This window comes from Raphanus sativus, chromosome 3 (genome assembly GCF_000801105.2).
Source record: "Raphanus sativus cultivar WK10039 chromosome 3, ASM80110v3, whole genome shotgun sequence".
NCBI lineage: Eukaryota > Viridiplantae > Streptophyta > Magnoliopsida > Brassicales > Brassicaceae > Raphanus > Raphanus sativus.
Window position 1 is genome coordinate 10238290 of NC_079513.1, and position 27262 is coordinate 10265551.

At 37.3% G+C, this 27262-nt stretch overlaps 3 protein-coding genes across 3 annotated transcripts; all 3 read left to right on the forward strand.

Moving 5' to 3' along the window:
* Positions 1–3998: 3998 nt before the first annotated feature.
* On the forward strand, positions 3999–6068 carry LOC108846812 (uncharacterized). The gene is made up of 4 exons (XM_057005224.1): positions 3999–4950; positions 5032–5131; positions 5232–5615; positions 5689–6068. Exons 1-4 carry the CDS (start codon positions 4040–4042, stop codon positions 5971–5973), a joined length of 1680 nt encoding a protein of 559 aa, XP_056861204.1. The 5' UTR covers positions 3999–4039; the 3' UTR covers positions 5974–6068.
* Positions 6069–6271: 203 nt separating this feature from the next.
* On the forward strand, positions 6272–8858 carry LOC130509966 (uncharacterized). Its single transcript, XM_057006301.1, has 6 exons — positions 6272–6918; positions 7312–7587; positions 7654–7783; positions 7864–8121; positions 8199–8426; positions 8526–8858. Coding segments are annotated over exons 1-6 (1134 nt in total). The 5' UTR covers positions 6272–6916; the 3' UTR covers positions 8766–8858.
* A 3453-nt stretch (positions 8859–12311) lies between these two features.
* Positions 12312–14903, forward strand: LOC108834507 (probably inactive receptor-like protein kinase At2g46850). Its single transcript, XM_057005725.1, has 3 exons — positions 12312–13092; positions 13309–13392; positions 13713–14903. The coding sequence occupies exons 1-3, from the start codon at positions 12312–12314 to the stop codon at positions 14747–14749; spliced, it is 1902 nt and encodes a 633-aa protein (XP_056861705.1). The 3' UTR covers positions 14750–14903.
* The last annotated feature ends 12359 nt before the right edge of the window (positions 14904–27262 follow it).

Below are 27262 nucleotides of genomic sequence, written 5' to 3' on the forward strand. Positions count from 1 at the left end.
ACTTTACAATGGTTGTAGAGAAGGTCTCTCTAAATTGTCGTTGGCTGCTAGAATGATGAGTATCAAAACTGATTACAAATCTACCTGAAAGTTGCATGAATGCATGAAAACTTGTTTAAAGAGTATTTGTAGAGAAGGTCTCTCTAAAGACCTTCTTTACAGTGGTTGTAGAAAAGGTCTCTCTAAATTGTCGTTGGCTGCTAGAATGATGAGTATCAAAACTGATTACAATCTACCTGAAATGCATGAATGCATGGACAAACTTGCTTAAAGAGTATTTGCCAGAAGACAATGTGTCTACTAATTCTTATTATGAGATTCATAAACTAGTTTATAGTTTTGGGTTACCTTCTGAGATGATAGACGTTTTCATCGACAACTCCACGCTCTACTGGGAGATGATGAGAAGTTAGAAGATTGTCGATTCTGCAAGAAACCACGACTCAAACCGCAAGGATGAGGACGTAATAGGGTACCGTACCAAAAAGATGTTGTACCTACCAATTACCGACAGATTGAAAAGATTGTACCAATCTTAGGAGACTACTAGAAAGATGAGATGGCATGCCAAGCATACTCATACGGATGGTGAGATGACTCATCCATCAGATGCAAGAGCTTAGAAACATTTTAACAAAGTACATCCAGAATTCGCTAGCAATAGCCGAAATGTGTATCTCGGATTATGCATGGATGGATTTAGTCCCTTTGGTATGTTACGGAGACAATATTCATTGTGGCCAGTCTTTCTGACGCCACACAACCTGCCTCCGGATATGTGCATGCAACGGGAGTTTCTATTCTTGACCATGTTAATACATGGTTCGAACCATCCAAATAGGTCTCTGGATGTTTTTTCTACAGCCACTGATAAAAGAGTAGAAAGATTGTGGTCAACAGGGGTGATGACGTATGACTGGTCAACGAAGACGAATTTTACGATGCGAAGCGATGCTTTTGTGGACCATAAGTGACTTTCATGCTTATGGGACTACACGTGGGAGATTATCTTGTACATATCGTAATGGAATGACAGATGCATTTCAACTAAAGAACGGTAGGAAGACAAGTTGTTCGATTGTCACCGTCGGTTTTTTCCCATTAATCATCCTTATCGAAGAAACAAGAAATTGTTTAGGCAGAAAAGGGTTGTGAGAGACACTCCTCCTTTATATTTAACCGGAGAACAAATTGAAAAGAAAATCAATTACTACGGAGCTCTAGAAACAGTTCCTCGGGGTGGTAATTGGCATGTTCCCGGTAATATACCTGATTATTACGGAGTTCACGACAACTGGCACAAGAAGAGTATATTTTGAGAGTTGCCGTATTGAAAGGATCTTCTTTTGCGCCACAACCTCGATGTGATGCATATAGAGAAGAATTTTTTTGAGAACATCATGAATACAATATTGAATGTCCCAGGGAAGACAAAAGACAGTCAAAAATCGAGGTTAGACTTGCCTGATATTTGCTCAAGACCCGAGTTACATATAAAAAGCAATGGACAAGTTTCTGTACCGATATTCAGATTGTCTTCAGAACAAAAGTCGGTCTTGTTCAATTGGGTGGCATCAGCAGTGAAGTTTCCCGATGGGTATGTTTCAAACCTCTCTAGATCTATTGAAAAGAGCCAAAAACTCTCTGGGATGAAGAGTCATGATTGTCATGTCGTTATGCAACGACTACTTCCCTTTGCATTTGCGGAGCTACTTCCGACAAAAGTACATGAAGCACTTTTGCAGGTAATATATAATTACTCATTAATTTTTATTACTCAAAAATATGCACTAATAAATAATATGACTACTAATGTGTTTAATTGTTTTTTGAATATACAAGGCATTGGAGCATTTTTCAGGGATTTGAGCACACACACTCACTACAAGAAAAACAGGGAAATTCTGACGACCACTCCGACGGAAAGCGAAGTCGTCGGACCATTCCGACCACATTCCGACGACATACCGACGAAACCCAAAAACACGGGTTCGTCGGTATTTCGTCGGAATAGTCCGACGAAACTTCCGACGAAAGGCGGTCGTCGGTATATTCCGACGACAATTCCGACGAAAGCCCGACAAAAATTATAACCGTTACGGTCCGTCGGAATATACCGACGCCGTTCCGACGGAAGCTCTCGACCGTTGGCGAGAAAGAATATGCCCGTTTATAGCCGTTAGACATTTTAAAAAAACCGACGGAATTCCGACGGATTTTTTATAATTTGTCGGAATTACGTCGGAATGGCGTCGGATTGCCGTCAACATTTTCCTATAAATGCAACCTCTCCTCATTCATCTCATTCACTCCTCATTCTCTCTTCATTCTCTCTTATCATAAGAAATTCGAAAAAATCATGTCTTCTGGAGATTATTTTCGTTCGTGGATGGATATACCTCATTTGGATCCCAACACCAATTTGCTTACAGAAGAATACGTTCGAGGTATTGGAGAATTCATGAAGCTTGTTCAACAGCACCCGGATGCAAATACTGGTATGGTAAGATGTCCCTGCTCTACTTGTAATAACAATAGAATTATAAAAGAATGGGAAGTTTGGAAACATTTGTATAGAAAAGGGTTTGCACGGAATTATAAAGTTTGGTATCTTCATGGGAAAACTGGTTTTGAATATGGTAGTGGCAGCGAACCTCAGCCTGTTAGCGAACAACCTCAGTCTTATGGTTGGTTAGAAGAACCGAGAATGGATGTAGATTATGGTGTAGGTACTGAGCAGATGGTACATGATCATTATAGAGGGGAAGAACCAAATCTCGAATCGGGGAGATATTTTGACATGTTGGATGCAGGAAAACAACCTTTGTATAAAGGTTGTAGAGATGGTCATTCACCTTTATCATCTGCAAGTAGATTGATGGGTATTAAGACAGATTATAATTTGGCTGAAGAATGCGTAGATGCGATAGCTGATTATGTTAAAGGTGTTCTGCCAGAGGATAATCTTGCACCGGGTTCATACTACGAGGTTCAGAAACTTGTTGCGGGTCTTCGATTACCGTACGAAGTGATAGATGTATGTATCGACAACTGCATGATCTACTGGGGAGCGGATAAGGATCGGGATAAATGCAAATTTTGTTGGAAACCTCGTTATCAGGAAACGAGAGGAAGAGTTCCGGTACCATTCAAAAGAATGTGGTATTTGCCTTTGACGGGAAGATTGAAGAGGTTGTATCAGTGTGAACGCACGGCGAAGGCAATGAGATGGCATGCAGAGCATTCTACAAATGGTGAGATTAGACATCCTTCAGATGCGAAGGCTTGGAAACATTTCCGATCAACATATCCAGAATTTGCTGAACAGAGAAGAAATGTTTATCTGGGATTATGCACTGATGGTTTCAGCCCATTTGGAAAGCATGGAAGACAATATTCTCTATGGCCGGTGATTGTGACACCATACAACTTGCCGCCAAATTTGTGCATGCGACGAGAGTTTTTGTTCCTCTCCATTCTCGTCCCCGGGCCAGCTCATCCTAAGAGATCACTAGATGTGTTTCTTCAGCCACTAATATATGAGTTACAACAACTATGGGCGGTTGGTGCTGAGACATACGATGTTTCGTGCAGAGAAAACTTTCATATGCGGGCAGTACTTATGTGGACAATAAGTGACTTTCCAGAATATGGTATGTTATCCGGATGGACAACACATGGCAGGCTTTCATGTCCATATTGTCAAGATAGCACAGATGCTTTCCAACTAAAGCACGGAAGGAAAACATGTTGGTTTGATTGTCACAGAAGATTTCTACCACCTGATCATCCATACCGTAGGAGTAAGATTTTGTTTACGAAGAACAAGCAGGTGTTTGATGATCCACCTACGGAAGTTAGTGGGAAAGATTTGGCGACACAGTTTAGGGATTTTGGTGCACAAAGGACGCCAGACGTAGGTGGACATGAAAACATTCCAGTCGATGTTGTTGGAGAGCTACATAACTGGCATAAAAAGAGTATTTTCTGCGATCTGCCATATTGGGAGAGTCATCTATTGCGTCACAACTTAGATGTCATGCATATTGAGAAGAACTTTTTCGACAATCTGATGAACACAATCCTCAACATCCAAGGTAAAACGAAGGATAATCTGAAGTCAAGGTTGGATTTAGTCGATATCTGTGATCGTTCTGAACTTCACGTTGATGAGAACGGTACGGCACCTTTTCCCATTTATCGGCTGGATGGTGCTGGCAAAGAAGCGTTCTTTGATTGGATTACATATAAAGTGAAATTTCCAGACGGTTATGCATCAAATTTGGGTAATTGTGTTGACAGAAGCGAAGAAAAGTTTACTGGCTTGAAGAGTCACGATTGTCATGTGATTATGCAGCGGCTCCTTCCGTTTGCTTTTTCCGCACTATTACCACGTAATGTTCATGAAGCAGTTGCAGGGATAAGTGTTTTCTTCCGTGATTTATGCACCAGAGTAGTGACTGAGGAGGGTATTAGTACTTTGAAGGAAAACGTACCCGTTAGTCTTTGCAACCTCGAGAAGATATTTCCTCCATCATTTTTTGATGTAATGGAACATCTTGCTATTCATCTCGCAAGAGAATTGGAGCTTGGTGGTCCTGTGCAGTACCGATGGATGTATCTTTTTGAGCGTTATATGCATCATCTGAAGAAGAAGATCAAAAATTTAAGTAAGGTGGAAGGATCTATAATTGCACAGGTGATCAATGAAGAAACTTCAAACTTTGCTGAAAACTACTTTCCATCAGAAGTGCATACAAAAAACCGAAGACCTGCTCGGCATGATGACAGAGGAGAGAAAGCAACGTATCATGTTACTGTCCCAAGCATGTTCAGCGAAATAGGAAGACTAAGTGGAAAACCCACGAAGCGGAGACTGACGGAGATTGAGCACGCTCATTTGCAAACATATTTGCTTACCAACTGTGAAGATGTTCTACAATATGAGAGGTAAAAATATATTTTTCATTTAAATTGTTATATTAATTTTCAATAAGTTTTATTTCATATGAATAATATCTTTTTATATAGTGTTTATATGGCAGAGTTGCGTATGACTTACAGACATGCCACAGAAGAAGAGCTTCAACAACTCAGACATAACGGATTTGCTGCATGGCTTCTTAATTATGTGAGTCATAACATATATGAAATAATTAACATTTTACTCATATATATTTAGTATAAAATAATAAACATTTCACTCATATATATATATTTTTATTTTATAGGTGACTGATGGTTTGGCCAGAGGTTTTGTGTTCGATGATTGGATATGCGAGTTTGTGCGGGGACCAAACTATGTGGTCAAATCATATCCAAAATATTGTACACGAGGATATGCCTTTGCAAAAAAAGGTCATTCTAGGACAACTTATGATGGAGGTGTTTCCTCTTCTTCCGGTGACGATGTCTACTACGGCAACATACAAGAAATATTGGAAATCCAGTATCCTGGTATGGTTGGATTGCGGTGTGTAGTATTCTATTGTGATTGGTATGACACCACCCCAGATCGAGGAGTGAAGACTGATGCGTTTGGTGTTACTTCGATTCATTCGCGGAGGAAACTTCAATATTATGATCCTTTCATTCTTGCTTCGCAAGCTGATCAGGTATGTCAATTTAATATTCAAAAATATAATTAACGGTTTATATATTATTATTAATACCTTGAAAAATTGATAGGTGTGCTACATCAGTTACCCTCGGGTTACGTACCGAGACGATCCATGGATCACGGTGACGCAAATCAACCCAAGAGGACGAGTAAACGGACCTTCTGATAATGATCCATTACAACCAAACTCTACCAGCAACGTGAGTGCAGTTGAAGATTTGGCAGAGGTTGAACTCGTTGAGAATTTTAACGAGTTTGGACTTGATGCTGTTGTACACTCGGAGCCAGAAGCTGAGATTGGCGAGTTTGACGAAGATTTTGAAGATTCTACAGATTCTGAAGATTCTGATTAGGACTTATGTTTTCTTAGTTGTATGATTAGTTTTTTTTTTTAATTAACAAAATCCGTCGGTATTCCATCGGAATATTCCGATGAAATTCCGACGACTCGTGGTTAATTCAGGGTTTAGCCATTCGTCGGAATTCCGTCAGAATATTCCGATGGAATTCCGACGGATTTAATAAAATCCGTCGAAATTCCATCGGAAAACTCTGACGGAATTCCGACGACCTGAATATTTAAATTTTTATATCATAATATATCTATATTTGGATACCGAAACTACTTTAATAACACATATTAGATGTTTAATATAATATTACATATCAACCGTTCGAGTTTTACAAGTTATTTAAATAATTATATATGTATATCATTGTTTTCATAACATCTCATCTTAATACTCATATACTTTCATTCATATTAATATAAACTTACACTACAAAACACAATTGTGTGTAAAAATTGGATTTGAAAACCTTATTATAGTTAATCTTTTTTAAATAGTCTATTTATTATCAAAGTTTTGGATTTGATCAGTAAGAAACTTGTTTTTAAACCCTAAACCCCAAGTCGTCGGAATTCGGTCAGAATATACCGATGGAATTCCGACGACCTGCCCCATTCCGACGGATCTATGTTCGTCGGAATTCCGTCGGTTTGTTAGTTTCCCGAAATTACAAACCGCGTGAAAATTTCAAGTGGACCGCGTGAATATTTCATTAAACCGCGCATTTAATATTTTATTCTTTTTCCGACGACATACCGACGGACACGGGTCCGTCGGTTCCTTTAAATAAAAACCAATCCTTCTTCCTTCTTCACCATTTTCGCCTCTCTCTCTAAATCCTCTCCGTTTTCTCTCTCTTCTCCGGCGATTCTCACCGCGAATCCGGTGTCCCCACCTCCGTGAATCCATCCCACCGGCGTCCCCACCTCCGTGAATCCATCCCACCATGTAAGTATCATCTCAATCTCTATCTTTTTCATTTTTTTTTGAGTTTAGGATGTTAGATTTTAGGATTTGAGGTTTGATTGATTTGCATGTTCGAAATTGAATGGATAGTTTAGGATTTAGGGTGTTTGATTTTAGGATTTGTTGTTTTTTTTTTTGGTTTATATATTGGATTTGTTGATTTTTTAAAAACGTTTTTCCTATTTTTAATATTTCTAACAACTTTTTTCTATATTTATAAAAGTTTATAAAAACGTTTTTATGCAGATAAAATATTTTTATGAAGATAAAAACTTTATGAAGTTTATAAAACAATTTTTAATTTTATATAGATAAAAAAAGAATTTTAATTTTTTATATATATGTTTTGACTAATATATTAATTTTATTTTCTAGGTCTGATGATTCGAGTGTTCGTCGGCGTGCCCGACCTCGTCGTTCCGCACCCCGTGGCCGAGCTAGTTCGGTGAGCAGTTCCCGTGCATCGGGTTCGTCGTCTCACGAACAAAACTCGGTTCATGTCGCTCCGGCTCCCGCTCCGGCTCCCGCTCCAGCTCCTGCAGCCGCTCCACATGACCCGGGGGTCATGCCAGTTGAAATATTGGTTCAACAACCAGGTCGAGAGCATCTCCCGGTTCTCGAACAATACCCACGAATGGGACACTCGACTTGGTTAGTATTTTTATTTCATTTGTACAATTATTTTTTTTCCTTTTAATCTAACATTTTTTTTTAAAGGTTCAACAAGTCGACCAGTGGGATTAGCGGGAGCATCACCCAGATGATGTATTCGATGCTCCAGACGGGATATGACAAGTGGACTTCGATCCCTTCCGCGGAACGCGAGTTGTGGTTTCGTCAGTTCGCGGTAACTATTAAGTTTTTTTTTAAACATTTTTAAATTTTTTATATTTTATATGTACTAATCAAATTGTGTGTTTTTTGTAGCAAGAATTTACTTGGGACTCCGGCCAGACCGTCTACACGAAGCAGATCTACGAGTGGAAGCAAGTATGGCTGGATGAGAGGAAGCCCCGGTTACTTAGCGGGACGGTGTGGACCCAATTGATCCAGCACTGGGAGAAGGAAGAGACTATAGAGAAGTCTCTACAGAACTCCGCCAACCGGAAGAGCGATCGTGGCGGGAAAGGTATTTACGTGCACAACCTCGGCGCTTGCAGTATGTCCTCTAAGGAGGATCAACTGGTAAGTTTTTTTTTTATTTGTCTTTCTAGTTACTTAAATAATTTTTTATATGCATTACCTAACACTTTTTTTTTTAGATTCAAGAAAACGATGGTAATCCCGTCGATCATCTCGTCGTCATTAAGGAGGCGTACACCAACAAAGGGACGGGTGAAATTCAGGATCCGGTGATCAGAGAAGTCATTGAGATGGTGGAATCTCAAAAAGAAGCTTTTCTAGCTTCTCAGCAGCCTCTTTCTGACGACGATTCTACGGGTGCTTCGAACAACATGTCCCGACTGCAAATCAACGAGCTGGTTGAAAAGGTAATTTTTTTTTCTATTCTTATATTTGTTTTTAATACTTTATTTATTAATTTTATATTTTTTCTATTACTATATTTTACTAACTTAAATTTTTTCTAGGCGGTCCCTAAAAAAAAGGGTCGTTTGGTAGGGTTGGCCCGTCGTGCTTCTTCGTGTCCGACTTCTTCATCTCAAGTCCCGTACGCCAATCCATTGATTCTAGAGCAGCTACAGAACAAGGATCAAAGGATTGGAGCATTGGAGGAGCAGAATGCTACAATCCTTGCTGAGTTGGCGGATCAGAAGAAGACCAACCTCGAGATAATGCAGAAGTTGGATCGTTTGTTCCCGGATCAGTAGTTTTTTTTTGTTTTTTAATTTAAAACTTTCTAAATGTTTTTTTTTTCAGTTTGTATTAAAACTTATTTTCTATAATATTATTATTAGTTTCTTAATTTCAGTTTTTGTTTAAATTAATTTTAATATTTTAAAAAATTAAAAAAATAATAATAAAATAAATTTATTTAATAAAATATATAAATCAGAAATTCCGAGGAAATAAATCCGTCGGTATATTCCGACGACCCTTTCCGTCGGTATATTCCAACGACCCTTTCCGTCGGTATATTCCGACGAAATATGTCGTCGGATAATTCCGACGGATCCGTTCGTCGGAATATCCCGACGACTATTTTCGTCGGAATTTCCGACGACTATGTTCGTCGGAATATTCCGATGCAATTTGTCGTCGTCGGAATCATGAGTTTCCAATGAATACGGTGATCGGAATACTCCGACGGGTTTCCGAGGGAATTCGTTATCGGAATGGCGTCGGAACTCCGTCAGAATCGGGTTCATCGCTATCCGTCAGAAAATCGTCGGACTGTCTGATGGATTTCCGACGAATTTTTTTTTTCCGACCAACTGAAACCGACGACCACTTTCGTCGGAATGTCGTCGGAATAGCCTATTCCGACGACATTCCGACGGTTTTGTCCGTCGGTATGCGTCTGTTTTCTTGTAGTGACTCTTAAAGAGGATGTCGTAGAACAATTTCACGAGAACATTCTCATTTTATTGTGCAACTTGGAGATGATATTTTCTCTCGCATTTTTGACGTCATGGAGCATTTAGCTGTTCACCTCTCGTATGAAGCAATTGCTTCGGGGACGAGTACATTACAGATGGATGTATCAGTATGAGCGGGCCATGAAATATTTGAAGGGAAAAGCAAAAAACCTCGCAAAAGTTGAAGTATCTATAATTGCTGGAAGTTTGACGGAAGAAACATCTCACTTTACATCGTACTACTTTGCACCATATGTACGTACCCGAAAAAGAGCTCCAAGAAGATATGATGATGGTGGTGTTGCGCAAACATATGCAGTTACTGGTGTTTCAGACATTTTTAGCCAGATTATGCGAATGGGTAGGAATCGAAAGAGGTTTGGTGGTCGAGTGATGAAGACGCCCATAGTGCACACACTTACATTCTACAATTAGTATGATTAATTTCAGTGTTCTCTTTAATTTCGCAGGTTGAATATGAAGATCGAGAATACCCCACATGGTTTCACGAATTAGTTCAGGGTCCACTTGCAAAGGTCACCACATCACCGATGTATTTCACACATAGTAAACACCGGGCGACCAGTAACTATGGAATATGTGTGAAAGGCGAAACAGATTTCTACGGGATCTTGCAGGAGATTATTAAAGAAATTTTCTGGGTTATTGAAGCTGAAATGCGTCATATTCAAATGTGACTGGTTCGACCCCGTCGTCAAAAGAGTTGTTTGGTTTAACAAATTCGGTGTAGTTGCTGTCAATGGTGGACAGAGGTACAACAAATTTGAGTTTTTCATATTAGCTTCGTAAGCAGACCAAATTAGCTTCCTCCCATACCCTAGGATAAGAGAATCAGGAATAAGTTGGTTAGCCGTTATCAAAGTTACACCTCGTGGACGAATAACTGGTGGAGAATAACCACCTTTGCAAGAAGAACGCATCAATGAAGTCGAACAACCTGAACAACAAATGGATGACATCCTACTCATTGATCCGCATAATCGTGAGTATGAAGATCTTTCCGACGATACCACAGACGAAGCTGTTGAAGACGAGTTTAATGAAAATGATGATGTTTCTAGTGATGAAGAGAATGATGTATCCGAATGATGATGTAATTTTTTTAAATATGATTTACTTCCAAACTTATTGCATTTCTTTAGTTTGTTTACTTAATCATGAAAATTAAATTCTATAATTTTATTTTGTCTTCTAAGTGAATTGGGTGTTTGGAATGGAAAGAAGATATTGAGTTATAAGTTATGGAAGTTTGGGGTTTTAGGTTTAGAGTTTTAGAGATTTACACGTAAACGTCGTTAATTCCTCGTAATATAAAAACACGGGCCTTGCTAATTCCACGTAAGCTCATTTCGTCGTAAACTCCATGTAAATATAAAATACGGGTCTTTCTAATTCCATGTAAGCTTACGAGTTGTTGACGACAAAAACAGCTTACGTGGAATTACCAAGACTATATAAAAATACATTTTTTTTAGAAAATAGTACAATTAGTACAACTAACACAATTATTAAAACAAATCATTCTATATTAAATTTGCCCATCACCATTTTTTATCGGAGTAGAAAGCCTTACTTACCCTTGTCAAATGTACATGACTAATATAACTATTAAAATTGTACAACTTATTCAACTGTACAAATAATACAACTGTATAATTAGTAACTAATATAACTAACAAAATTAGTTTTAAATATTAATAAAGTTAAATTGATTTGGTCAGGTCTAGGTGTATAGGTGGATTCAAATTTAACTGGCGATTGGTAAATAAAATGAACTTTTTGATTTTATGGACTTTTTATCCATTTTTCCTTTAAATTTAATTCAAAAATAATAATAATAACATGGAGCCATTTTAGAGAAATGAATCTCCCTTTGGATCATTTGAGACCTTTGGATCATTTGAGAATTTGTCTCGATATCTAATGGTTTTGTCCGTAAATGTGAAACCATATAGTTTTTCCACCTTCATTGCGTTTAGTCTCTCTGTCTAGGAGTTTGACTTTGACAGATCGCAGACAATAGTCTAGCAACACAATGTGGGACTTTTCCTTGGAACTTGCCCCACAAGGTGACAATTATTCCATGACCGCGCTAGTATAACACAAGACCATTGTAAGGCCCATGATACCAAACACTCCTGGTAACAGTTGCCACCAGCTGAGTTATGTGTATGGTTGTCACTGTTACCAAACATACTGTATTGCGAGCATCGTAACAAGAGTCCGGGTCCCCGTGAGTCCCATTCCCAAGTCGTTTATTGCTAAGAGAACGAGAAACCTTTAGATCTGACATTCCGTAATTTTTAATCTTTGTTTCGTAAATAAAATACAAATATTTTTTTTTACGTTGTGTATTTTCTGTTGTTGTTACACGGATTATTAACTGTACATAATATCGATGGAAACTTTTATTATTATAAAAACGTTGGATTAAAACAAGAGATTAGCGTTTTGGAGTAAAAATAGGAGAGCTCGAGGTCCAATGGTGCGAAGTGTTAGCTATTCAACGGACCATTTGTCTCATATTCCCCAACTTCTATAATCTCCTTCCTTCGCATCTCCACCCTCCGTTTTCAACCTATATCCCTTACGATTACGACACCTGGCGTATTTGTGATTTATAAGAAAGAAAAACAACTGTGCACACACGTATATCACAATTCTCAATTCTCAATATTTTCACTATTTTCACAATTCTCAATGTTTTCACAATTCTCTAAATTTTTTAAAAAAATTTCAAGTCCCACGAATGTGCATTAATACAAAGTCTTAATATTCTTGGAACATCTTTTATTCATCTGACTATTTTCTGTGAAAATGCATCCTCTGTTTCTCCCTTCTTCTTCCTCTGCTTTGTTTTCACTTCTTCTCCTTCTCCTCACTCTCCAAACCCTAACCTCCATCTCTCTCTCACAGCCGGAAGCTCCCCCTTCACTAGAAAAGTGCGGAAACTTCTCAATTTCTTTCCCTTTCCATCTCTCCTCCTCCTCCTCTTCCTCCGTGGCTTTTCGACTCTCTTGCGCAAACTCATCAACTCTATTTCTCCACATAAACAACCAAACCTACCGAGTCATAGAGTTCTTCACAGACGGTCTCCTCGTAGACTTCCCTTCCTCTCCTTGTCGCCAATTCAACGACCTACGCTCTTTCCCTTTCTCCACCAACCAATTCTTCTCCATCTCTTTCGAAAACGTTATCAGTCTTTACGACTGTGAAGACTCTTCTCTCTGCAAAGCCGGCTGCGAAACCAACGATCTCTTCGGCTGCGACGGCAGAGACGAAGATGAAACCTCCGGTGGAGACATCGGTTGTTGCTATCCTTTGTCTGATCACAGCGCCTGGCGTCCCGGTGATGACTTCTCTGTTTTCGGCAAGTATGGCTGCAGGGGATTCTCTTCGTGGGTTGTTCCGAGAGGCGCCAACAGAGGAAAACGAGGAGTTAAGTTAGAGTGGGCGATTCCTAGAAACTCCTCGGAGGCTGTTTGCAATCCTGAGGCTCGAACTGTCAACGCTACAGCCATTCAAGGAAGTGTCCGTTGTGTTTGCCGAGATGGGTTTGCTGGCGATGGCTTTGTCCACGGAACCGGTTGCTTGAGATGTAAGTTAATGGTAAATTGTCAATTTAAAAATATATAATTGTGTTTATTAAAATCATGGTGGTTAAATGTTATAGAGAATAGTTAACTACTAAAAATAATTTATATATCATTTTAAATAAGTGTGAAAATTCTTAAAAAGTACATCTTTTTAGAATTGAAGGAACATAATTAATGTTTCTTGCGTCAAAAGCAGCTAATTTTGTGTACTGTTACAGCTTGCTACCGAGATGGAAATGAAGTATATGGAAATAAATGCGATGTCAAGAAACATAACGGGAAGAAACTAACCGTTTTAGCTGGTAATTAACCTAATCATACCGAGATTCATAGTTTCTTAGAACCAAACTTGTTGCTTAAATCATACTCCTTCCGTTTCGAATTATATGTCGTTTTGGAGCAAAATTTTCGTTTCAAAATAAGTGTCGTTTTATGATTTCAATGCAAAATTTATTGACTTTTTAATCTAATCTATTTTTCTATTGGTTGAAATCTAATTAGGTGTATTGGTAATGATGTTTTTATCTAGTAAATATACAAAATTAAATGTTTTATTAATCTGTGTGCCGAAATCTAGAACGACAAATAAATTGAAACGGAGGGAGTATTTATTTATATGCAGGAGTGTTAGCTCCTCTGTTCATACTCGGCTCACTCTTAGCACTCTTCTGTCTCCTAAAACGTCCAGTAACAACAACTCACGAAGCTCAACACTTCGATCACTCTCCGACAACTACTACAACTAGTGTTTCCTTTCGCAAAGGTTACAACAAGACCCGTCTCTTCACATACCGTGAGCTAGAAGAGGCCACAAAAGGGTTTCAAGATTCACATAAACTCACACAAGGCAAAACCGGAACTATCTACTCAGCTAACCTAAAAAACGGAACACGTGTGATCGTCCACAAGGTTCTATGCGAAAACAAGATTGAGTTCTTGGAGATTTCGTCTCAGATCGATCACCTATCCGCGGTTTTGCATCGAAACCTAGCAAGAATCATAGGTTTCTGTATGGATATTGGATACAATCCACTCGTTGTTTACGAGTATCCGGTTAACGGGTCGCTTGAGGATCGTTTGCGTCTAGGGCTTGACTGGTGCAAACGTGTAAACATTGTAGCTGAAGTATCTGGCTTACTTGCTCTCCTTCAATACGAGAACTATCCACCGATCTTGCACAACAACATTGGTTCTGGTTACATCTTCTTAGACGAAGACTTTCAAGCTAAGGTCACAGGTTTTGGATTACAGAGGAAACAGAGGACTGATAGTAGTATGTACGACGTTGCGGTATTGCTTCTGGAGATAGTGACTGGATCAAAACAGAGAGAAGAGACGGTGACTCAAGCGTTGCAGAGGATTAGAAGCGGTAAGCTTGAAGAAATCGTGGATCCTTCTTTGTATTTTCATGAGCAGCCAGTGGATTATAGAGAACAGATTGGTTTAGTTGCTGATATTGCGACTCGGTGCGTTTTGTTTGGAGGTGATGGGAAGTTTGGGATGGTTGATGCGGCTAGAGAGCTGTTGCAGATCGCTGAAATTAACGGTGGAAGCGGTTTTGATAAGAAAGGAGATGGAATTGAGGAAACGTTCTCGAATTCGAGTTTGCTCCAGATGATTTCTATGTCTCCTGATTCTATATATCTCCCTAAGACATGAGGAAAGGAAACACAGGATATTAAGGGCTTTTATTTTTGTTTTGTTTTGAATGCTTGTACCGTAAAAACGCACGCTACGCTTTACTTGAGAGTAACGAAACGTTTTTCTAATTAAGAGATCGTGACTGCCAATAATGGATGTTGCACAATGTTGATCCGGCAGCCAAGTTAACCTACTAATCCCACAAGGCCTACAACATCCCAATGGTCAGCAGCAGTGGCGGAGGCAGACAATAATTTTGTTGGAGGCATAGATGTTAAGCTTAAATATGATATGAAAAAAAATCTCTTAAATTAAAATAGTTTTACAAATATTATTATTCTTTGTGTTTGTAAATGGGTTTAAACAAAGGTATGGGGGCAAACAAAATAATGTATTGGGGGCATTATGTATATTGGACTTCAAGGTAGATTAAGTTTTTAAATCTTGTTGGGGTCATTGCCCCCATGTTGCTGTGAGTGGCTCCGTGTAATTGAACCAGAATTTCGCCATATTAGGTGTTTATTTTCCTCAAGTCCCACTAGACTAACAGACTGCACACAATGTTTTTGTTTGCATTTTTCTAAATTAAAATAACTTTTTGCGAAAAGAAAAAAAATCGATAGATTGAGAAAGGATATTTCTGAAATCAATATTGTTAATTTTTTAATACTAGGTGATTCATCCGTGTATATACGAAGAAATGAATATTTACGAAAAACTAAAAGAGTAAAATAATAAGTTTACTTTATATATATATAACTTTTTTTATCATCGCTCTATTTTTTATTCTAAAATAGAATATCATTAGAGCAATAACCAACTATATTATAAAATTATTCTATTTTTAAAAAAAAAAAGAATAAAAATGATTCATTGATACTCTATTTTTCATTTTCTAATAGAGTGAAAGAATAAGTTTACTCTATATATAATATATATTTTTAATATTTTTTTTATTATCGTTCTATTTTTCACTCTAAAATAGAATATCATTGGAATAACAACCAACTATATTATAGAATTATTTTATTTTAGAAAAAAATAGAATAATCCATTGAAGATGATCTTATACAACCAAACTTAGTACTACTCTTATGCATATATATATATAGATTAACAAGCCTCATGAATATTCATTATTAACTTAATCAATAAGCTCATTTAAGTTCTTATGTCTTCTCTAAGCTCAATATGGTGTAGCTCGTTAGTTCTAGTATAAGCAGAGGCGAATCCAGGATAATTTGACTAAAGAGGATTCGAACTTGAGACTATTAGGGGGTGCACAAGACAGATAAACCATCTCTTCTTACTGATTTCTTTGTATTTTTACATACAAAAAGCTTAATATCCATAAAATTATGGGTGCACATGCCACCATAGTGGTAGCTGTGGCTTCGCCTGTATAAGCTAAGTGATACTATTAACATTAAATAATTATTAAAAATAAATATAACTAAGAAATTATATATGAACAGAAAGAGAAGTTTAGTTGTGACAAAGTAACAATACCAGCATAAGCCAATAGATTATATTGTCATTGAATAGTGTGTATGTAAAATAGGGTACTGAATTAGTTATCCACAGTTACATACCTTACGTTTAACATTTTTTTCCTTTTTGCACGTGGACTTGTCAAGATGCATACTTAAAAGACATTATATTTTCCTTTAAAGAGAAGGTTAGCTATAGAGAGTCCTAGACTCTGGGCTCATTTTGACAACTGGAGCATGTTGTTGCCATTATCACACCACCGATTCTCCATTTTTTACTTTAAGTAAAGCAAAAATATAATATTTAAAAATTGGACGGCCTTCTACTTCATCACTACCTCTTCGATAGCGACCGATCTTATATGTATTATTATCATACCTTTTCACAATCAATAATGGTCGATCTGGTTAGATTAACACCTTTTTAATGATAATTAGATTAACACGAGTGACTTTACGGAGATCGCGTCGGTCCAAAAAACCTACAGCTAATTTATATCATAAACAATTTCTCTATAAAAAGACCCGTTTTAGGACATGCATTCCGGTCCTTTTACCAAAAAGTACCACTGAATTTTTTTTTTTATAAATACAGAGAAACCCTAATTTTCTAAAAGTCTACATTTTCCTTTCTCGCCCCCATATCAGTGGCGGAAGTACGTTACGACCAACGGGTCACGTGCCCCCTACTAAATTTTTGATTTTCTTTAAGCATTTGTGTTAGAACTAGCTCACTTTCTATAAAAGTGCCCCCGACTAACTCAAACATTATCTCGGTGACCCCGACTAATACATGTCCTAGATCCGCCCCTGCCCCATATCCTCATTAGATCGAGCAAAAGCCAAGCATGACATACCTTGATAAAACTATCCATAGTCATATGTAATTTTGATCAATAACATAACTATACATGGAATTGAACGTATAGATTGGACACTAGTCTAGGTTGAGTAGATATGTGTATATATTGTTTCTGGTTAATATATAGCTAGTTTCAGAAGAAGCAAAAAAACTCCGCAGAGGATTGTTTTGACTTTGAGATCATTTACAAGCAATGAGGATATATGTATAGAGTCTGGCGCCAAAGCCTTTTTGAAAGGATGGGAGGAGTTCTAATTAGAAAACGAGAGTGCGAGAGAGCATTTATTTTAACAAGAAAGGCTTAATAAGTGTGCGAGTCTGGACTTTTCGGTATATAAGTGGTCCTTACCCTAAACCCATCTTTGCCTTCATTGATTATCATATGCTTCATACATATGTACAACCTACTCTCCATCATTATCATAAGGTAATCTGGTACATAAAGAAACTAGTGTAAAGCAGGTTTGCCAAATCATATAGTTTAATCCCACAAAACAGCGACTAACAAACTACTTCGATCCTTTTTGTGTGTGAATTATACTTTTTGATGATTGAGGAGTAAATTTCAGACTCACAGAGAGGTCCACACTAAACTCGTAGGAATGCGCCATCCATAAACAGGTTTGTGCACCGAAATTTCGAAATTGGCCGAAAGAAAAAGGTCTATACCTGTGTGGATGTCTAGGAACAATTATGACTTAATTTCGCATAGCTGGTGGGTCGAAACTGAAACGTGTTTGAGTTCCAACTCCGCATCCTTATACACTGCATACAAATTTAGACTGTTTTTCTCTGTTCTGACTAAATTTTGGAATGTTATAGACCATGTTAGGTTTCCTCTTAATTTCTTGGTATTTATTTTATTACTCTCGTTCAGTTTGAGTTCAGTTTAGTTTGGTTTATTTAGGTGTAAGAAAACATTAACTAAAGTCAACTCAAATTATATTGGTTTGGTTTGTGTTCGGTTTTATTTTGGTCGGTTTATGTTCAGTTCAGTTTTAGTTCGGTTTATGTTTGGTTCGATTTAATTTTATTTTGTTTGTGTTTTTCAGTTCCATCGACATAATTCTTTAGTTTTGTTCTAATTCAGTTACAAAAATATAATTTATAAAACATAAACAATCATCATTTGACACTAAATCATTATTTTTTCATATTTAAATATAAAACTACACATCACAACAAAAATATAGAAGATATAGTCCAATAATTTATATTATAATCTTCAAAACTAATATAACTATCATACGTTCGGTTTTGAATGTTACCGTATGAGATTCATATTTTTATTTTATTTTTACTTTTAGTTGTATTTATTATATTCCTTTAGAAATAAAATGTATAATTTTTTTGTTTAGCTCTCTAGATTAAATGGTTAAATACATTAAATTTTAATATTATATTCATTCATTTTGCGGATATTTTTTATGCCAAAAATATTTTGCTGATATTCTCCATGCCTATAACATTTCAATAAATTATATTTATATATTGGGAGTCATATTATGAGATGCGCATTAAAAATACACAACCCATCAGGAGCGAAGCTACGTTGGGTTATGGGGGTGCACGTACACCCATTAGTATTTAGAAACGTAAAAACACCCATCAGGAGCGAAGCTACGTTGAGTTATGGGGGTGCACGTACATCCATTAGTATTTAGAAACTAACTTTTTACGTTGAACATATGAGTCAGAAATGGTTTATTTGGCAATGGTGCACCTATAATTTTCAAATAACATGGGTTCAATGCTCCCCCTTCCTATAATTTTAATTATTTTGCATCCACTAAAAAGTTTTGCTTTGCCCCTGCAACCAATTGTATGTAGAAAGTTATAAAAAAAGACGATAAGCCATGCTAATAGTTTACTATATATTAGCAAATGCAATTTGATATGCATCATTATTATTATGATTTTGACTGATACGAAAAAATCATATATTTTTGGATTAAAGTTCTAATCAGGGAGGATAAACACAGAAGAAACCATTGTATCGACTAGAGGTTTTTGTGTCCAGCCAATTATGTACTGAGGATAAGATTTTGGACCACTTTTATGAAAGTTCCATTACCTACTGCATGCTTTATTATTTAAACTTTTTAGTTTCTTATAATCAAATTCTCTGAACCAACTTGATATAAACTATAACCGTCAGACTGATTGTACAAAAGGTTTTAAGAATTATCGACCATAATATATTAACATGAACAAGACTATGTTATAATTACAACTTTTTGATAAAGTTCTAAACTTCAATTATTAACCAGCTAGCCATCGATTACTGTTAACCGAAATTGGAGAAAGGAACATGAACGGTGTTTAGTCTTTGTCAGGACCACGTACATGCGTAAAAAACAATAAAATTAGCCATGCGTGAAAATAGTTTATCTAGTTATTAATTAATGATCTGTGAGTATTTCAAGTGACACGTCTCATGTTCTTGAGTAAAATATGTAATGTTACTAACTTATAATACTTAGTACTAAATGTTACACAAATAAAACAAGGAAACGTTCTTACATTCTGTTACGTTGCGCTAGACAGACAAACGTGTCGATTTTCTTTTTCTATGGAAAGTTATCGATCTTGAGCCATAAACTCTAAGATTCTTTGGCCGGTCCAAGAACAATATAATACCGGGAGTATTTTTTAGTGTTTCCGATTGACTAAAGAGATTTTGAGAGACCATCATATGATTTTGAGAATTCCGTGGAATTGTACGTTTTTATTTTATATACTTGGTAGTTTAAATATGATGGAAGTAATTTATGAATTTGTAAAAAAAAAAGTTTTACTATGCAACTGTACATAATTATGATTTACAATTAGCTTAGTATTACTTCCAAGATTAAAATATAATATCATATTTAAACATTTTCAAAGATTTGTTTTTTCAAGTTTTTCGAATGTAAAAAATCTCTTTTCTAAAAACTTATTAACAAAGCTAACAACTTTTATCTATGCTAGTGGGCGATGACCTCTGCCACCGATCATCCCTCCCTTTTGCGTTTTTCTTTGCTCTCCCCTTCATCCCTATCATCTGTTTTCTAGGTATCTGATATATTCTTTGTGTAATATCCCGGTTTATGATATACGTATATGTTAAAAGATTAAAGAGAATTTGATTAGATTATCTATTTTACCAAAGTATATTTAATTTTTTGATCACACATTCAGAAAAAAAACTCTAAAATTAAGTGTGATTGGACTGTAGTAATGGAAGGATGAGTGACCTATCTGAAAATATTATAATAGTAACATGGTTCTTGGAATGTAAAAGAGGATAGGTAAGATATGTATAATTAAATGTGTGATCAATATAAAAAGAATCTCTTACAAGTGGGAAAAGTATATAACAAGTGTTGCAAATGGCAATAGTAAAACATGGAACACTCAGACACACACACAATATTATACATATACTTGTATATAAATGTTATATAATTGTTGCCCAAAAAAAAATGTTATATAATTACAATACAAGAAAAAATAATAGAATAGTTTTTTTTTTTTTTGGTAAAATGTTAAATTATTATACCAAGTTTTCAATTTTTTACAGAAACACAATGGAGACCAGTAGCAGAATACATAAAAGTAAACTAAACAGAGCATCAAGTGAAAAAGCAGACTCTATTACGACAGACTAAGACCATGAGGCAAACCGAAGTTAGCGAAGCGTTGATGGCCCAATGAAAAGTATGAGCGGACAGAGACCCTAGTTGCCGCGAGCTCCCAGAGAGAAAGGCGGCTCAAACCTTGAAGCAACGGGTAAAACCTACAGCTTCCGAGAAACCCAATCATCAATACCTTCACAAAGAAACACATCACGGAACATCAAACCCATTCAAAATCACCACACCGACAGCACGAGGAGAGGTCCACTAACAGGCAGTGCCGTCGTTCGAGACGAAGAACTGGAGATTGCTGTCACCAACCCTCCAACCCCGGGACCGTATACACTCATTTAACCCACCACACACGCAGAGTAATGGGACATGTCGGGCACAACACCTCCAGAAGCAGCGACCTTCAAACCAGTAAGAGTCCCGAGTGCCAAACTAACTCCAATCCACACTCAAAGGATCGGGCTGCTTACATAAAGCTACACTACCACAAGATGACGACTTATTATGGGAAAGAAAAGAGACCGACACGCTGCCACAGTCAAGAACCCAACTCCGAGAGACAGAGACACCAAAGAGACGCGGATGCTGCCTCGTGACCCTCCACGCGCTGCCACAGAAACCTACAAAACTCGGCTGACAACACCGAAAGAAGAAGCTTCCCACACGTACCCACAACTGAGAACCAGCCATAGGATCTCCCAAGAGCAAGGCGGATCCGGATGGGACCAAGAAACTGAGGCTAAATCCAAGCCAAGAAGGATCTCACCGCAGAGATGTGATGATACGATGAAGAACCGTCGGATAATAGCCCCATCTAGACTCCACGCACGGACAAGCTTCTGGTCGGAACCCTAGCTCCGAGAAAAACAGACAGAGCACTCCATCAATCTGAACAAGCAGTAGAAAGGATCGACACCGGTTCAAGTCCTCTCCTCCCCACCACATTGGTACCAACAGATCTATTGAAGGATCTCCTGCGAGAGACTAACAGCACCAACCACCCACACGCCGACTCCGTCGATATTTCTTCACTCCGAACGTCGTCGTCACACCAGATCCGCCACCACAAGCCAGACCACCGGATCTATCGCGATTAGAAAAGGGATCTGAGGCGGAGATTCAAATCCAGGGCTTCAACAAAACCGTAAAGAGGAGGGGGAAATCAAACGGAGCAAAGAGAAAGGAGAATAAGATAGCTCCCGACGACGGTCTAAGGAACCACCGCCGCCGGAGTTAGGAGAGGAAAAGCTGATTAGGGTTTTGTTTCAGAGGAAGGAGAGGAGAGAGGAGAGAGGAGAGAGCGTTTCACGCATTACCTTTTCAAATAATAGGAGAGAGGAGAGAGGAGAGGAAAAGCTGATTAGGGTTTTTTTTTTTTTTTTTTTTTTTTTTTTTTTTTTTTTTTACAGCAAACAACTATTCTAAATAATAGAATAGTTGTTTGCTGTAAAAAAAAAAAAAGTAAGAACGAGAGAGGAAACCATAACAAAAAGTCAACAGTAAAGACCAACACTAAAAACAACATGCCAATTGTCTTCGTGAAACCAAAATTTGATCATTGTTATGAATATTATGTTTATGAATGTCCAGCCCATTAGATATTTACTTGTAATCTTGGTCCGTTTATGGCCCATTGTATTTAGGCCCATGTCGCCATGTATTTCCTATATAAAGAACACTTTGATTCAATAATAAAAGAGAGTTTTTACAACACGTTATCAGCACGAGAGCTCTGACAAAACCCTGAATGAATTTCGAAACCCCTTTTCCCAGCAACCACCATAAACCCTAGAAATCAGACGAAACTTCAAAACACCGTATCTCCTCAACCCGACGGATCCAGACGACGAGCCACCTATCAAATTCAAGATCTCGACGAGACGAATCCAACGCCGTCGACCTCATCGCAATCCGATACCGGACGCGTTCTCACGAGCTATTACAAGAACCGCCGTCAACTTGATTCAAAACCCTAATTCGGACGCAACTTCAAATCGACGTATCTTTCAAACCATAAGGAGTTAGCCGACGTTCCATATATCAAATTGAAGCTCTCGACGAGAAGAATCCAGCTCCGCAAACCTCGTCTCAATCCGACTTCAGACGCGTTCTCCACCTCCGTTTCAATCCGCGTTGACAATTTCCTTTTTACTAAAGGAAACCCTAGCTGTCTTTCCATTCTCATCCGACCAGCACACATACTGACCATCCGACGAATTGATCAGCACCCGATAAGCCACCAGACGATCCGACAGTTCATCCAACAGCCGGTAGAGGTTCCGGACGATCCGATCAGCCCGTTCCTTGCTCGCGATAGATGTTCAAGCCGTTCGCGGTTTTCCTCTCCTCTCTCTAGGTGGTCCAGTTTCAGATTCTCTCCAATTTAAAGGTAAATAAAATCTGAAACACCCTTTGGAACCATATCAAAACGAATTTGGTTGTTTGTTAAAGGATTGAACATTAAAATTTGATGAACCTAAAAACCTAGGACAATTGAATCCCTAAATAAATTTGAGCAATTAGGATTTGGTTTAGTTCTCCCATTAAGTTGCTAGATCAAACGGTCATTAGGTTGTTAGAAGCACAAATATTCCTTATTCAATAAGAGATTGATTAAATCAATTAAAACCAAAACACTAAGTGTTCTTGAATCTCGAAAACATCATTGATCTGAATGATCAAATCGATTTTAAACTTTGAAGTTGATCATCTCCTAAAACATAATTATGATCGATTTATTATAAACCCTAGAAACTTACTATAAAAAAAAAAAAACTTTATATTTTCAGAATATTTCTAGAAAATGAAACTTTCTATTTTCTGAAACTTACTATAAAAGGAAACTTTCTATTTTTAGAAACTTACTATACAAAGAAACTTTCTATTTTTAGAAACTTACTATAAAAGGAAACTTTCTATTTTCAGAAAATTTATATTTTCAGAACCGTTCTATGAAAGGAAAAACTTTATATTTTAGACATATATCTAAGCCGTGTGACTTGTTTATTAGGAAATCATTAACTCGATTGTTTGCTTGATCACACGATTTATATGATTGATTTTCTTATAAAGATTGAGTGATATATAATATGAGATGTCGAAAATCAACTTGGATTATGATGTCCTAAATCTCTAAAGAGATAATCATTTAAAATGTGCACTGGATACCGAGGTTATCCTAAAGTCAAAAGGACTTGGTGAATGAATCACATAAGGCGATATTGCCAAACGAGAAAGATTGATACATGGCAATATTAGTTATTAGCCACCATCTAAATGAGAGTCTAAAGAAATCAGTATCCCAGTAAAGAAAATCCACTAGAACTTTGGACCGCCTTACAGCGGAGATATGATCACCATAAAACGGTGCTATTACCAAAGGATAAAAATTTGAGTGGAAGAACCTGAGATTTCAATACTATAAGTCTGTGGATGAATACAACTCGGTTCTGTTTAAGATAGTTTCAATGTTGAAACAATGTGGTGAAGAAGTAACTGAACAAGACTTTCTCTAATGTGTTACTGCAACAGCAGTATAGAGAAAGAGGTTTCACCACCTATACTGATTTGATCTCCTGTTTACTATTGGCTGAGACCAATAATGAGTTATTAATGAGAAACAGTGAGATGAGACCTCCCGGTACAAAATCATTACCCGACATTTCTAGGCTGACTTTGGAGCCTAAGAAAGAAAGTAATCTCGTCCAGCACAACAACCATTCCGGCCCTAGCCGTGGGAAAGGTTATGGACGAGGTCGTGACACATTTAAGACACATGGGCGAGGACGAGGCCGTAGTACCACACCTGGTTTTAGCTGTGGTCGAGGTCGAGGTCGAGGTCGAAGTGTGTCTTTTAAACCTTAAATAAAATCTTATTTGTGTCACAAATGTGGTATGGGTAATCACTGGGCAAATAATTGCCAAACTCCAAAGCACTTGTATGAGCTTTACATAGAGAGTTTGAAGAAAAATTGGGAAGCCAACATGGCTTACCGAGATGGTGAAGATGACATGGATCATGACCATACTGATCAAATAGAGTATGAAACTCATGAAAAAGAAAATGATCAGATGGATTATGAGACTTCAGATGCATTAAAAAAAAAAAAAAAAAAAAAAAAAAAAAAAAAAAAAAAAATCTCGACATCAAAACTCTATGATATAGATAAAAGTATATATGAGTTTATAAATAAGAGTATAGTCACTCGGCCAAGGCATTATATACACCCAATAAAAGACCCATTGAGTTATAAAGATTTAAAAATGAATGGTTTCCGCATTGAACCAATGGGCAAAATGAAACAAAAGTTCCTTCAGATATATGAGAACAGAAAAATTGCCCAAGACCATAGAAAATGGTCGAGACTATACCTGCATTCTCTACTGATCTAGACTATGCCAAGGATCAGTATGATAAAGGCACATGGCCTAGGTAACCAGATTGGTTGACCTACGAAATTAAACACTTTATGGCATGACCGGATTAGCCATCCTAGTCCAAACTTGATGCAAAGTTTAATATTACAAAGGCACAAAGAGTTATCCCATAGAAATCTCACGTTGTGAAACATGTACACAAGGGAAACTCATGAGGCTCAATTGTCCCAAGCATCACGAAATGGCATAATGGTTTAGTGTCCTTACACAAACAAATTTATAGCATGTTCATGAGGGGGAGAATACACACCCCGTGTGGTCCATGACCATACTATAAAAACATGAACATGATAGCCAAACAGAATGTGATAGCCTGGCCAAACAGGCCATAAGATATAAGAGCTTGGTCGAACAGACCATAACCTATAAGGTTCAGACTTTCAAAGTCTATAAGCTTGGAGACATTATGGATTTACATGTATGAAAGATAAGATGCATCAGGCCATATAAAGTGAGCATAGATATTCCCATCTAATAATTATAAAGGGTCATGATCCAGACATAGACCATTCTAAGATATTATGTATAGACCACCACAATAATATGTGCCGTCTAGGATGGAACCTCATAAGAAGATGAAATAAGATTGGGAATATATGTTGGATATGAGAATGTCTTCCTCCCACGATTTTATAAGAGACCTTGAGCCAAAATATGAGTGATCAGATTAAGGCCAGGTTTACGGATTACATGATGAATCCGACTATCCAACATTAGGGGGAGAAAGAAATAAGCTGGTACAAGTATAAAGAGAAATGGAATGGTATTAACCATCCTTGTCTTGGCAAGATCCTCGGACCAGAGAATATGATTTAAGACGTCCAAAGAAAGATCATACAAAGCTAGCTAAAAGAATGCCAGACAGATTAGACCCGAAAAAAAGAAAAAGAATGACTAAGTCATACCAGCTTAAGCACCACGAAATTAATGTCCTAGAAGAGACATAATCAAGTTGCTATAGAGTCTAAAGATAGACCAATATGTTCCATAAGATAAGGAACCTCAGAAATAAAAAGAAAGGTGCAAATAAATGACATATCCGAGGTCATAAGGGAAACCAGACCAGACATTTAGATAAGGCTGCGCAGCTGAACATCTAAGATACCAGACCATGTAGTTTGGGACGCCAAACTGCAAGGTAATAAAGGTTCTTAGTAAGAATGAAATCTCTAATCGATTAGTTCATGTCTGGAACACAATGGAACACTATAAAAGAAGTGTCGACACATACATACACAAAAGATAAAGATGCATAAGAAAATAGCACTTGAGTTTAAAAGATATAAGCGAGGATCAGAACCCACGAGAATACAAGAATGCATTCATAGAATAAAAGAAATTGTGGGGGTTTAAGAAAGATTCAAAGAATCTATAAAAGAGATGGGTGTATTGGCCATATATAGAAACACCATCTGATAAGATAAAACCAGTGAAAAATGGGTCCTGTGTGGGAAAGGAAAAGAAATCGTGAGACATGGACTAAGGTGTTCATATTCCTATTTAAAGCATTCAAGGAATGGCTTGATTACACAAGGATACTCACAAAGACCAAGGAACAGATTATAAGGAAATATACTCCTATGTGGTGGATGCTACTACAAATCCGAAAGTGATAAAGGTCTGGATATAAGAAAAGAGAAATGTAGTAAGCAGCATGATTGATCACTGGATAAAGAAATGATAAAAGTATCAGAAAGATGAGAAAAGAAATTCTCATAGAATAGTTTTGTTCCTAAGCTATTCATGGACTGAAACGAAAGGCAGATGCATATAAAGCATATAATGCATGTAAAGGATAAGACTAAGTAATACTTAGTGAAAGGAGTTCTACAAGAACGTCCCTGAACAGTCCATGCATATATTATGAAGGAAATTCCTTGTGTTCATACTTAAAGAAATGATGATTAGATCGACTGATTCTTGGACAGGCTATGATAAGAATACAATGATCTATAGTGGAGATGATAGCCATGAATATGTATTGAGATCTATGATCCAAAGTACCGAGAATAGAATGTGATATGGTCAAAAGAGAATAAGAGGATGAATCCATCAGATTCACGACCAAAGATCCATATCAACTAGGATCACGTCCGACCTAGTTCGATCTTGT

Excerpts from the sequence above, each read along its gene's own strand:
- LOC108846812 (XM_057005224.1), top strand. The coding sequence starts at position 4,040 with ATGCATATTGAGAAGAACTTTTTCGACAATCTGATGAACACAATCCTC. Across the intron at positions 5,132-5,231 it reads CTGCATGGCTTCTTAATTAT|GTGACTGATGGTTTGGCCAG; the intron begins GTGAGTCATAAC and ends TTTATTTTATAG. Across the intron at positions 5,616-5,688 it reads TTGCTTCGCAAGCTGATCAG|GTGTGCTACATCAGTTACCC; the intron begins GTATGTCAATTT and ends AAAAATTGATAG.
- LOC130509966 (XM_057006301.1), top strand. Across the intron at positions 7,588-7,653 it reads CGAATGGGACACTCGACTTG|GTTCAACAAGTCGACCAGTG; the intron begins GTTAGTATTTTT and ends TTTTTTTTAAAG. Across the intron at positions 8,427-8,525 it reads TCAACGAGCTGGTTGAAAAG|GCGGTCCCTAAAAAAAAGGG; the intron begins GTAATTTTTTTT and ends AATTTTTTCTAG.
- LOC108834507 (XM_057005725.1), top strand. The coding sequence starts at position 12,312 with ATGCATCCTCTGTTTCTCCCTTCTTCTTCCTCTGCTTTGTTTTCACTT. Across the intron at positions 13,093-13,308 it reads CGGAACCGGTTGCTTGAGAT|CTTGCTACCGAGATGGAAAT; the intron begins GTAAGTTAATGG and ends GTACTGTTACAG. Across the intron at positions 13,393-13,712 it reads GAAACTAACCGTTTTAGCTG|GAGTGTTAGCTCCTCTGTTC; the intron begins GTAATTAACCTA and ends ATTTATATGCAG.